This window comes from Protobothrops mucrosquamatus, unplaced genomic scaffold, assembly GCF_001527695.2.
Source record: "Protobothrops mucrosquamatus isolate PMUCROS unplaced genomic scaffold, P.Mucros_1.0 scaffold2532, whole genome shotgun sequence".
NCBI lineage: Eukaryota > Metazoa > Chordata > Lepidosauria > Squamata > Viperidae > Protobothrops > Protobothrops mucrosquamatus.
Window position 1 is genome coordinate 99,368 of NW_015388593.1, and position 12,497 is coordinate 111,864.

At 45.6% G+C, this 12,497-nt stretch overlaps 1 protein-coding gene across 1 annotated transcript in view; it reads left to right on the plus strand.

Moving 5' to 3' along the window:
* The window catches only part of IGSF9B (immunoglobulin superfamily member 9B), a 125,428-nt gene that overhangs the window by 68,424 nt on the left and 44,507 nt on the right, over positions 1-12,497 (plus strand). The window contains exons 2-3 of the mRNA XM_029285925.1: positions 10,509-10,574; positions 12,265-12,462. Of these exons, the coding sequence (XP_029141758.1) occupies positions 10,509-10,574; positions 12,265-12,462 (264 nt within the window). The remainder of the gene's footprint in view (positions 1-10,508; positions 10,575-12,264; positions 12,463-12,497) is intronic.

Sequence of the window (12,497 nt, forward strand, 5' to 3'; positions counted from 1 at the left end):
ATTATTTGCACAGCATGCTAAATTATATAACATGGTTTAAAAGTCCTTATGACTGAGTTCACATGACATATTAAGGCACACCAGATAAGCCCCATTATGTCTGAGCGGGATATGTGAACTCAGAAAGAGATCCGTGGTTTAGAAGGAGCTCAAGATGGCAGAGACAGAGATAGGAATAAACTATCACTGGCTGTGTTCCTCCACTACTCTTAACTGTTGTGGAGAAATGCAAGTGTTAGTTATATACTTGCAAGAGCCAAACCCACACATGGCTTAATGAGATATGCCAGTGTTTCTCAACCTTGACAACTTTAAGACATGTGGAATTCAAATCCCAGAATTCCCCAGGCAGCAAAGCTGGCTGGGGCATTCTGGGAGTCAAAGTCCACATGTCTTAAAGTTGCCAAGGTTGAGAAACACTTGAGATATGCAAACCAAGTCGCAGTGCACCTTGCCTCTTCATTGTGGACCAGTAGTGTTCTTCCCAGCCAGGAACCACCCTGTGTGTGTGAGAAAGAGTATGCCTGTGTGTGTTCAAAATTTGCAAAAATGGGGTGTGATGATGTCACAATCAAAGCTCCACTTCAAGGTACCCATTATGTGTGTGTATTTGTGTGTCCTGTCTGTATAGGTGGGGCTTTGGCTATACGGCTGCATTCACCATTTAAAACATGTGGACACCCTCCTGTAGATGGCACCTTTCACCCTCTCCCTACAGGGAATTCCACCTGGCAGCATAGGGTGGCAGAAGTCCAGCATGCCGTGTTGCTTATTGGAGCAGAAGACTCTATGTGCCATTAGTGTGTTGTTGAGCTTGTCTTGTAGCCTTTGAGTGAAATTCCAGCCGGATGCATACTTTGTTTTGCGTGCAAGACACACCTCCAGGAACCGTATTTACGGGGGGGGGGGGGGAAGTTCCAGAGTGATAAGATGCCTTTAAAGATGATGCTTGCTCAGGTGTAGCTCAGGTTCTCCTAGGAGAATGAGGAAGAGAAGAGAAGAGAAGAAAAAAAAACGAAACCTCCCTTTTCATTCTCTTACGTTGAAAAATTATCTTGGCAGACTTTTCTGGAATACACTTAATACCTCGAGTCTTCTGCAAATCCATTTAGGGTGCCGAGTTCAGCCAAACAGGTAAAAATAGATCTCTCTTATCCTTTTTTTGAAATCTGGGTTGAAAAAAAAAATCAATTAACTGTATCGTTCTAAAAAGACATCTGGCTTAAAATGAAACGGGAACAAAGACATTCTGGATTCTCTCCTCTTTCCTTAAATATAAATTTGGGACCTTCTTATCCAATACTCTGAATCGAAGTCTGCTTTTACCAAATAAAATAGAAAATCACGGGAAGTGTAGTTGATTCCTGAATTAAGGATTATCAGTGATGTAATAGGTCATGTATTGTATGTGTTGTTGTAGCAAATTATGAATATTTATGGCTCTTTTGACTAAACAGCATGGGTACTTTTTTGTCTCATGGAAAAAAAACAGAATTTTGCCTGTAATTACCATCCATGGAACGGAAAACTGCTGGGCAATTTAGTTCACAGGGCAGCCAGGCTTCCTTATTATTGGACTGTGGCTCATTTGCTATTATCATTAATAATAATAATAATAACAATAATAATAATAATAATAATAATAATAATAATAATAATAATAATAATAATAATAATAACAACAACTATTTTTCAAGATAGGTGCTATGTGCATTGAGTGCAAGTTAAAGCATTCACAAATATGAAATTAAACATTCAATAATTAAGGAGTAGTAAAACATTCATCTCGGCATTTATGTGCCTGATGTGATAAATATACTTAAACTGTTTTTTTTCTGAGGAATTATGAAATTGCAGTCCAACAGATTTTGAAGAGAGCAGGTTGGACTAATAATATATGACAGGTGAGAATGTCTGTTGATAGATAGAGGGTGTCTCCTTGCATCAGCTGAAGTTTCTGAAGAAGCTTCAAGGACATTCTCAGATAGAACATACGGAAAGCATCTAACTCAGGGGTGTCAAACTCAATTTCATTGAGGGCCACATCAGCATTGCGGTTGCCCTCAGGGGAGCCAGATGGGTGTGGCCAGGGTGGGTGCAGCCTACTGGGTGGGTGTGGATGGAGTGGGTGTGGCCTACTGGGTGGGCACGGCCAGCTTTACATCGTTCGCGTCAAGGGTGCCTGTGGGGGCCTGGGTAGGAATGGGACAGATCTGAGGGTCTCCGGCAGAAGAGGGTGGAACTGGGGCAAGCACCAAGCATGGTCCATTTCTTCATTCCTCACAAAGGGTGACACCTCCCCAGCATGCACCCAGGGGGCGGGGCCAATGCGGCAGGGGCTGGTTCCTCACTGTTTCCAGACGGCCTTGTGGAGCTAAGACTGAATGTGTTTCAGCATAGATGGCCACCACAAAATTGTACATTGGCTCCCGGCCGGCCTGGGCCAGAACCAAGGCAGTGGGGGCTGTTCCCTCACTGTTTCCAGGATGGCTTCGTGGGCCACATGAAACCACTTCCCGGGCCGCATCCGGCCCCCGAGCCTTGTGTTTGACCTGTCTGATCTAACTTACTTCTCGGTTTTGTTACTTCAGCTTATTTTAGGGGAATATTAGTAGAAGTAATGAGTGTAGCTGAGTACAGGTGTCCTTAACTTATGAATACAATTGAGCCCAAAATTTATGTCGCTCAGTGAGAAATTCGTTAAGTGACTTTTATCCCATTTTATCACTTTTCTCGCCACGTTTGTTAAGTGAATCACTGTAGATGTTAAGTTAACACCAAGGTTGTTAAGTGAACCTGGCTTCCTCATTGATTTTGCTTGTCAGAAGGTCACAAAAAGAGGATCCCATGCCCCCGCCTCCAGGGACTCTGTTCTTCAATAAACAGCAACCTTCTTTTTAAAGCAGTCTCCATTTTATTTATTCCTGGCTCGGACTGGACCCTGATGAAGATTTTTCAAGAAAGAAAGAAAGAAAGAAAGAAAGAAAGAAAGAAAGAAAGAAAAAAAGAAAGAAAGAAAGAAAGAAAGAAAGAAAGAAAGAAAGAAAGAAAGAAAGAAGGTGATTTCATCCTTTTGCAGAGGGAAGGACAAAGAGTTGGCTTGAATACTGTGGTTGCAATCCTTTAGATCTCCTTGGATGCCATCTCCTTGTTTGTGTATGTGTGTGTCTGTGCGCATGTCTGTGCACGTGCGCGCATGTGCGCGCACATACCCACACCCACACTGGTTCTCCAATCTGTTGGAAGAAATCCTCTTGAAGGTGGGCCGAGTGAGTTTAGGTTTGCAGGAGCTACTTGTGACTCTGGACCTTCCTCAGAGCTGCTCCCGAAACGATCCCTTTTCAATGTGACGGAAGGAGGTGTGATTGTGTTAAAGGCTCCAAATGAATCGTATGGCATTTGAGTGAAGCTTAGCCTTAGAAAGCCCTGCCAAAAGAACCACACAGACAATCTATCCTTCGTCTTCCTCCTTCAGGGAGAGGGGGTTTGGCAGGGTGCCCTTCCGATGCCAAATGCATCCCTGGGTCCTGAAAACCTCCCATGCAAAATGAAAGTTGGGTCCACCTTGCCTTCTCGGTCGCTCCCATTTTGCGGAAGTAGAACTCTTTCTAATCGGATTGGCAGATGTGTTGCAGCCAGGATCTGATTCTCTTTTTGCAGAGGGGAGGAGGGTTTCTGGAGCTCAAATGAGAGGTCGCAGGGGCCTCTTTTGGTGGTGGTGGGCTACAGGGGGACATTTTTGTTGCCATGAAGTTCAGGTTGGACTCAGGCTTGCTAGAAGCCGTGCCATGTGCCCCAGAAACTTGCTAATTCTGTAACACCAGCTGTGCCCATTTGGCCTTCGAAGGAGGCTGTTGTGTTCATTAACGTACATCTTCCAAATCTTGTGCCTCTGGTTAAAAATAGCACCAGGCTGACCCCTGAACGGGTTAAGCCCACTGCTGCACTCCTTTGGTCCTGTTTTTTCCCCCTTTTTTAATGAAATCCTGGGTAGCAGTTAGCTTGCATGAAGGGAAATGACTGCCTCACGTTGCCCATGCACTGCTAGGGGAAGCGTCTTGCAATCGGCCAGGAAGATTATAATTTGCCCTTAGGAGAGTGATGTCATCTCTCTGGTGACAGACATAGCTTCCCAGTTTTAGAGGAAAACCGATGCAAAGCTAATGGTGGTGCACACGGCAGTGGATACCAAACGCTACTTGGCATGGAGAAAGAAGTATTGGTAATATTGAAATAATTATATGGAGAAAGAAGTACTAATAATATTAGTGCCGCTTTATAAATCCTTAGTAAGGCCACACCAGTTCTGGTCACCACATTACAAAAACGATGTTGAGACATTTAAAAAAGTGCAAAGAGCAGCTAAGATGATTAAAGGCCTGGAGACAAAAACATAGGAAGAACAGTTACAGGAATTAAGTACGGCTAGTCTAGAGAAAAGAAGGACTAGGGGTGACATGATAGCAGTATTCCAGTATTTGAAGGGCTGCCACAAAGAAGAGGGGGTCAACTTATTTTCCAAAGCACCAGAAAGCAAGACAAGAAACAATGGATGGAAACTAATCAAGGAGAGAAGCAACCTAGAGCTAAGGAGAAACTTCCTAACAGTGAGAACAATTAACCAGTTGAACAGCTTGCCTTCAGATGTTGTGAGTGCTTCATCACTGGAGGTGCTTCATCACTGGACAGCCACCTGTTTGAAATGGTATAGGGTCTCCTGCTTGAGCAGTGGGTTTGACTAGAACATCTCCAAGGTCCCTTCCAAGGTCTATTCTGATTGAAGACATTCCTCAACTATTCCTTCTCCAAAGTACAAGAATGGAGGATTACAGGTAGCCCTTGACTGACAACCATTTCAAAGTTATGATGGACCTCCTTGGGTATTCTTAAGATCTGGTCCAAAAGTTCTTCTGTAGGGAATCCTGCATCAGAAGCTAGAATGCCAGCCCTTCTCAGGCATGTCTTCTGTGCTGTCTTGAGGTGGAGAGTTTCTTGTTTTATGCTTATCCATGTTCCTTCTTTCCGGTAACACTTAACTTTTGCATGAATTCCCGGAAACCAATGGCTCCACATCTTGTCAAACAGTTGCAGACTCCGGCAGAAAATGGAATCAAGAGCACTTAAGGTGACTTCAAGGCTAGAATGGATTTTTACCTGAGACTTACAAGATTGCCAGGCATATTCCCAGAGGACCAACCTAGTCTAGTTGTCCATAGTGTTGTCGATTTCAGACAGACAAGGATCTCGTGTGGCTAGGCGCTTGTGTGTCTGTGCGCTGAGAAATCATTAAACGGTTGCTGAATTACCGGCATCTTCCTGTCAGCCGAGCCCACAAGGAAGGGTTTCGAAATACAATCTAGTTAAGAGCACTTTTTACACTTGTTAGTGAGAAGTGGAGGTTCTGGTGAAAGGTTGGAAATGATCAACAAGGCCTCTAGATCAGTGTTTCTCCACCTTAACCATTTTAAGAGGTATGGACTTCAATTCCCAGAATTTCCTACCAGTATGAGTGGCTGGGGAATTCTGGGAGTTGAAGCCCACCCATCTTCAAGCTGACAAGTTTAAGAAACACTGAAACACATGGCTACAACATGTGGGTTAATTCCATAACCCCCAAGTTATGCACTGTGAAAAATTCTGGATGTTGGTCTACATATCTAGAGTTCCCTGAGGTGGGTCTATCTCTATGGGCAAGTGTGATTATAACCATTTGCTTTGGACATATTTTGTTCTGCAAATCACAAAGATAATGGAGTTTTATAGCCCAGATGTGGTAGCCAATACGGTGCTAGCTTCATCAAGTGTGATGATGGAGTAGTGTAGATGGGTTAGATCTTTACACCTTAAGTAGAAGTCCAATGTTGGCCAGACATCCTTCATGTCTTCGTTATCTGTCATCTTCTCCTTGCTGTCTGCTGGGCCTGTCTGTCTGTCTGTCTGTCTTGCAACTAGAAAGACCTCAAAGGAGAAAGAGTGATCTTGATCCTCATCAAGAGATAAGAGAACTGGAGATTTTGCTAAAGTACATCAAGTCCTTGGCTTGCTAGAAGACCACCGGTTCCATCTTAGAGAGATGCTGCAATGATTTTACATCAGTGATGACTTGGACCAGCACCAGTCTTTCATGGTGAAGACTTATAGATAGGAAACATGAAATTAACTAACACACGTGGACAATTTGCTTTCTGTAACCCAGAATTGCAGCCTGACCTAGTGCCATCTTTGATCCAGCACTTTACCAGTTTCTAAAACTTAATCACAAACCCTCCATAAATAGAAACTGAAGGCTCCTCGTCCAAGGGGTTTGATGGGTCACAGTTCAGCATTAGCAGAGTGGAATTATTTAATTATTAGCAGTGTTCCAATATCTAAGGGGCTGCCATAAAGAAGAGGGGGGTCAAGCTATTCTCCAAAGCCCCTGAAGGCAGGACAAGAAGCAACGGATGGAAATTAATCAAGCAGAGAAGCAACCTGGAACTAAGGAGAAACTTCCTGACAGTGAGAACAATTAAGCACTGGAACAGTTTGCTTCCAGAAGATGTGGGTGTTCCATCACTGGAGGTTTTTAAGAAGAGACTGGACAGCCATTTGTCTGACATGGTATAGGATTTCCTGCTTGAGCAGGGGTTGGACTAGAAGACCTTCAAGGTCCCTTCCTACTCTATTATTCTGTTAAATAAGCCAAACATAGAGAAGTACCGCTAAGACTGCTGAAGTGAAATGTTGATTTTTGGATTTCTGAAATGGACCAGGCAGGACAGTCTGACAGTTCTTTTTGAGGATTGTGGGAGGATTGTGGTGAGATGGATTCCACCCTGGATTGGAAATTAGCTCTAAAGAGGAGCAGTTGTACTGCCTCTATATTCCTTAAAAAGGAATCTTCTTTTATCTCTTTCCCTTGGCCTCCATCAGCGGGATGACGGACAAGCCTTCTCCGGAATCTGCATCTTTTTGTGGCTGACCAGCGGAAGAGAAGGGGAGGAGGGAGCCAGCAACCCAAAGTAATTTCACCGTACTGCAAATGCAGTGATAAGGAGACACATCCCGGGGGTAGGCAAAACAATGGCATAGGGTAGAAGCTTTGCTTGAATGATTGGTGCTGAGAGGTGGCACCCCCTGAACTGCCACCTGGCTGGCCTTGCTCTTCTCTCCAGGTCTTTGATATTTTCTCCATCAGTCCAGGCAGGATCCAATCACTGGCACTTCAATTCTCTCCCTCCCTCCCTCCCTCTCTCCTTTCCTCTCCTCTCTGCTTTTTCTTCCCACCGGCATCCAAGCCTCTTTGTAGCTTCATCATCTCTCCCAAACGAGCGTCGGAGTGTGCGCGGATAGGGAGAAGCGGGGGGGGGGGGGAGAGGCGAGAGCAGGAATAACGGTTTCTCTGGGCATTCCCACCTGTCCTTTCTCCGTCCCATCCCGGAGGGACTTCTAGCATCGTAAGCTCGCTTGGCCCCATCGGAGCCAGTTGCTGGTTAATGCCTGTCTCGTGGGTGCCAAAAATAGACTCGCCGGCGGACCAGACTCCTGTGATGGAAAAAATGGTGATGTCATCTTGGGCCAATCAGCAACAGCCCAGCAGGGAGGATGCGGTGGTGGTGATGATGGGGGGGGGGCGGCAGCAAGAGAAGAGCACTTTTTAAATCTTTTTTTGAAGCTACTTTATGGCTCGTATGGAGAAGTCAGGAACAAAATCCTTGCTGCAGATTGCAGTTAGAAACGGGGGACGATTAATTGCTCACTGAGAAAAAATCATGAGAAATCCAGTTGCAGGATCCTGGAATCAGTTGGGAGGAATGCTTAGAGTTTTGCCTCCATCCATTTTGCCCATGGTAGTAACTAGTTTGGGAAAGTGGCTGCTTTCCCAAACTAGTTACTAGTTATACTTTGGGGTGAGGAACTGTGGTCAAGAAGGAGCAAAAATCTGTACCCTCCCCCCACCGATGTTTGATGGTTCAGATGGACCCCAAAACAGTGGCTGCGTTCCCAAGTCACATGAATCCCTTGAACCATGCTTTATTCAGTTTGGGCTTTATTAGCTGACATGTCATTGGCCAGATTGTCTGCAGGTTCCTGCAACATGCAAAGCCCTGTTTGGAGCATAGTAGAACACCGTGACAGCATTGGCACGCAGTGAGCAAACAAAGAAAACGGATTGTGGCTTTGTGTGATGACCTGGTTTGCACAAAGGGTCATGATAATACCCGTGTTTCTGCCGCCAAGTCACGAATGACTATCCCACCTTAACCTCACCTGGCAAACGCAGCTGGTGTGTAGTTCTTCATAGGTTAAGTGGCTCAGCTTCTCCCAATAAACCAGCAAAATCACACCTGGTTTGCTTCCTGCCACAGAATCTGTAGACTTAATATTTCACCAAGCGGGCTTGGCTGATCCTTGACACCTTACCTCAGTCCCACCAACAGCTTACCTAGGGTTCTCACTTTGCATGCTGGGGCAAGTAACACTGTAATCAGAAACACAAATAAGGAGCTCATTTTTTGAGAGCAGACCACTGTATGGCACCCAGGTGTGCTCTGAGGGTTCCTGAAATAAGAAACAAAAATTGGAGTGTAGGGCAGCATTCAGATCGAAGTTGGCTTAGATCAGACATGTCAAACACAAGGCCCGGGGCCGGATGCGGCCTACGAAGTGGTTTCATGTGGCCCGCGAAGCCATCCTGGAAACAGTGAGGGAACGGCCCCCACTGCCTTGGCCCTGGCCCAGGTGAGCCGGGAGCCAGTGTACAATTTTGTGGTGGCCATTCTATGCTGAAATGCATTCAGTCCTAGCTCCGCAAGGCCGTCTGGAAACAGCGAGGAACCAGCCCCTGCTGTGTCGGCCCCGCCCCCTTCCAGGTGATGGTGCATTTCTTCATTCCTCACAAAGGGTGACACCTCCCCAGCATGCACCATCACCTGGAAGTGGCCAGCAAATGGCCCTCACCTACTTCACATATCCGGCTTGATGGACTCCGGCGGAGGGGTTTCAGCAGGCAGTGAAGCTCCTCCAGTGGACCATGCCTTGGCACTTGCCCCAGTCCCACCCCCCTCTGCCAGAGGCCTTCAGATCTGTCCCACTCCTGCCCAGGCCCCCATAGGCACCCTTGACGCAAACGATGTAGAGCTGGCCATGCCCACCCTGGCTACACCCACCCAGCCCCCCAAGGGCAACCACAATGCTGATGCGGCCCTCAATGAAATTGAGTTTTACACCCCTGGCTTAGATTGTGGGAAGGGTTGATGGAAGAGAAGGCCATTGGAATAAAGTCACCAGGGCATGGATTCTGATCAGGAACAGTCCACGAGGCAGCACTTGGTTTCAGGATCTGTTACTCCTACTTGTTCCTGGATGTAGCTGGTTATCTAGGGGCACTTCAGGCTGGCTCCAGGCCAGTTTGGGGTGGAGGAAGCTTTCCTGCTTGATCTGTAAGAAGAAATATGAGGGTCTGTATATCTCTGTTAGATCTTCTGAACTTCTTGCAACATTTAATAGTACAATTTTTGTTCTTTCTCAATGCATTTATTTGTTTAGAGATCTTTTTTCTGGTGATTTTAGTCCTATTTGGCTAAGCATTCCCGAAGGTGGTGCTGAAAGTGTAATGTACTGCTTCTGTGCTCCTGGCCCAAGGACTTTGCTTGATGTCCATATTTTTAAGACATTTGTGGGCCATAATTTCTATGAGGTTCATGTATCCATTGGGGAGATGTCCAAGTTCTTCTCTACTATAAAGTACGCTTAGTTCCATTTTTCTTTTCAGTGATTGTCAAAGATTCTGGGGAGGGGATATTCCTGTATTCTTTCCTCTGCAGAGTGAAGGACTGCCCATGGTTGAATAAGGTGAAGCTCAGCCAAGAATTTTAGGCAATTTTAGTTTGTGGCTAAAGGTCAAAGGGAAGACAATGAAAAGAAGGACAAAGGGTGACATGATAGTAGTGTTCCAATATCTAAGGAGTTGTCACAAAGAAGAGGGAGTCAAGCTATTCTCCAAAGCACCTGAAGGCAGGACAAGAAGCAACAGATGGAAACTAATCAAAGAGAGAAGCAACCTAGAACTAAGAGGAAATTTTCTGACAGTGAAAACAATTAATCAGTGGAACAACTTGCCTCTGGAAGTTGTGAATGCTCCAACAACGGAAGTTTAAAGAAGAGATTAGACAACTATTTGTCTGAAATGGTATAGGTTTTCCTGCCTGAGCAGGGGGTTGGACTAGAAGACCTCTAACATCCCTTCCAACTCTGTTATTCTGTTAACCCAACGTAACTCAAGATCTCCTTGGTGAAACACAGTGGGAATACTGGATTGGCTGGATGGTACTCAGATGTTGAACTGCAACTTCTGGGGTCTCTAACAGTGGGCATACTGTCTGGGGCTGTTTAGAGTTGTGATCCCACAGTTTGTGAAAGACTCTACTGTAGCTCGGCATGATTTGTAAGCCTCTGTGCCTTCACGCTTTGGAAGCATTAACAGAGATCTTATTTCTGCATCTCAACGCCGGGAGATCCAATTGCAGATTTTACTTCAGATAAAAGTAGGATTCTGCAGATTTTACTTCAGATAAAAGTAGGATTCTTCAGAGGTAGGATTCTAGGCTCTGGAGGGAATCCTTGGAGGGAGAGGTTGAAACGGATCCTTTGGCTTTGGGATCAGTGCTGCCAAGGTGTTGACTGGCAACCCTGGTGTTGTCAGTGACTTCCCCATCAAAGACCCTTCCAGGAATTTTTTGGCGTGCGTTGGCAAGCGATTGGCTCTGAAGACAGATCCATTTATGAATGGGTGCCACCAAGAAGAAAACCACTCCCTGTAGATATTATTAGGTGAGGCAAAAAACATTCAAGGAAGAATAGTGAAGGAGAAGCCACAGAGCTGTTGCTGATTCCCTCCCTCCCCTTTTCTGTGCCCACCCCTCCCTGAAGTGAGAAGGAGAAAGAAAAGGGGGCGGAGGTAGGGAGAAACTGCCGGAAAGTCACCTTGGAGTGATGCTGAAAGGCTCCCTTTAAATGCTGGCTTGATAATAAGCTCAGGCGGAGACAATCTTCCTTGAGGGTGGGGGGGGGCTTTGGAGATGTCTACACCTTGCCTGGATAGAATCCCCCATCTTGCCTTCTTTATAAATCACTTCTTTTAATGCACTAACCAATGCACGGTCCTATAAATGCAGGAACATTTCTCCGCTCTCCCTCCATGCTCGCTTTCTTCCTGAAAAGTCAGAGTCACCTTGAAGCCTAACCTGCTGTGTGTAGGGGCGTAGATGGGCTCTTCCGTGTGTGTGTGTGTGTGTGTGTGTGTGTGTGTGTGTGTGTGTGAGAGAGAGAGAGAGAGAGAGAGAGAGAGAGAGAGAGAGAGAGAGAGAGAGAGAGAGAGAGAGAGAGAGAGAATAATGAAAGAGCTGCACCACAGCATCTGTGATTGTTCCCGGTTAGGAAAAGAACACACTAAGTTCTTCCTGAAGATGACCTTGACAGAAGGATGTGAGCTGTTAAGGAGAGACCATGTGGCTTGGTCTGTGCTTAACAAAATGAAGATACTGAAAGAAAGGTTTTACCCACCCATGTGTCCTGATAGGTTTATCTGTGGTCTTCTTGAACAGAATAACAGAGTTGGAAGGGATCTTGGAGGTCTTCTAGTCCAACCCCCTATCTCAAGCAGGAAAGCCTATGCAACCAGATAAATGGCTGTCCAATCTCTTCTTAAAAACCTCCAGATTTGGAGCACCCGCAACTCCTGAAGGCAAGGCATTCCACTGGTTAATTGTTCTCACTGTCAGAAAATGACTCCTTAGTTCTAGGTTGCTTCTCTCCTTGATTAGTTTCCATCCATTGCTTCTTGTTCTGCCTTCAGGTGCTCTGGAGAATAGGTGGACACCCTCTTCCTGGATTCCTGGACTACGATCAATTCAGCAATTTTAAAAACTCTCCAGTCTTAGAGAGATTGGGTCAACTTCTGTCAGGATCTCAGTGGCGGAGATTCCAGCTTCTCCTGGTTACTGGTCCAATCTATCAGTTGGGATTGCACAGTACAATAAGCCATAAACTAACCAAATGGACTGAGTTGGTACATTTGAAGTCAACCAATATTTGAACAAGGTTGACATTCACCATGCCAAGCAGGTTTTAACCATTGTAACTGCTAAATTTGTAGCTGATGTGTGATACAAACACAATTGTTGGATACAGCTGTAGCCATAAATAGATTTTCTTCTTGGCTTAGGGAAAATGATTGAATCCCCCCCTTTTTCCCCTTCATCCCCCCCCTTCCTTTTTCCCCAGGTGCCCACGGTTTAAGAGAGGAACCCGAGTTTGTGACGGCTCGTGCTCGTGAAAGTGTCATTCTGGGATGTGATGTAATCCATCCAGTGACGGGCCAACCCCCTCCTTATGTGGTTGAGTGGTTCAAATTTGGTGTGCCCATCCCCATCTTCATCAAGTTTGGGTTCTACCCTCCTCATGTGGATCCAGAATATGCTGGTAAGTTAAAAAGAAATTATAGACTCCAAACAATC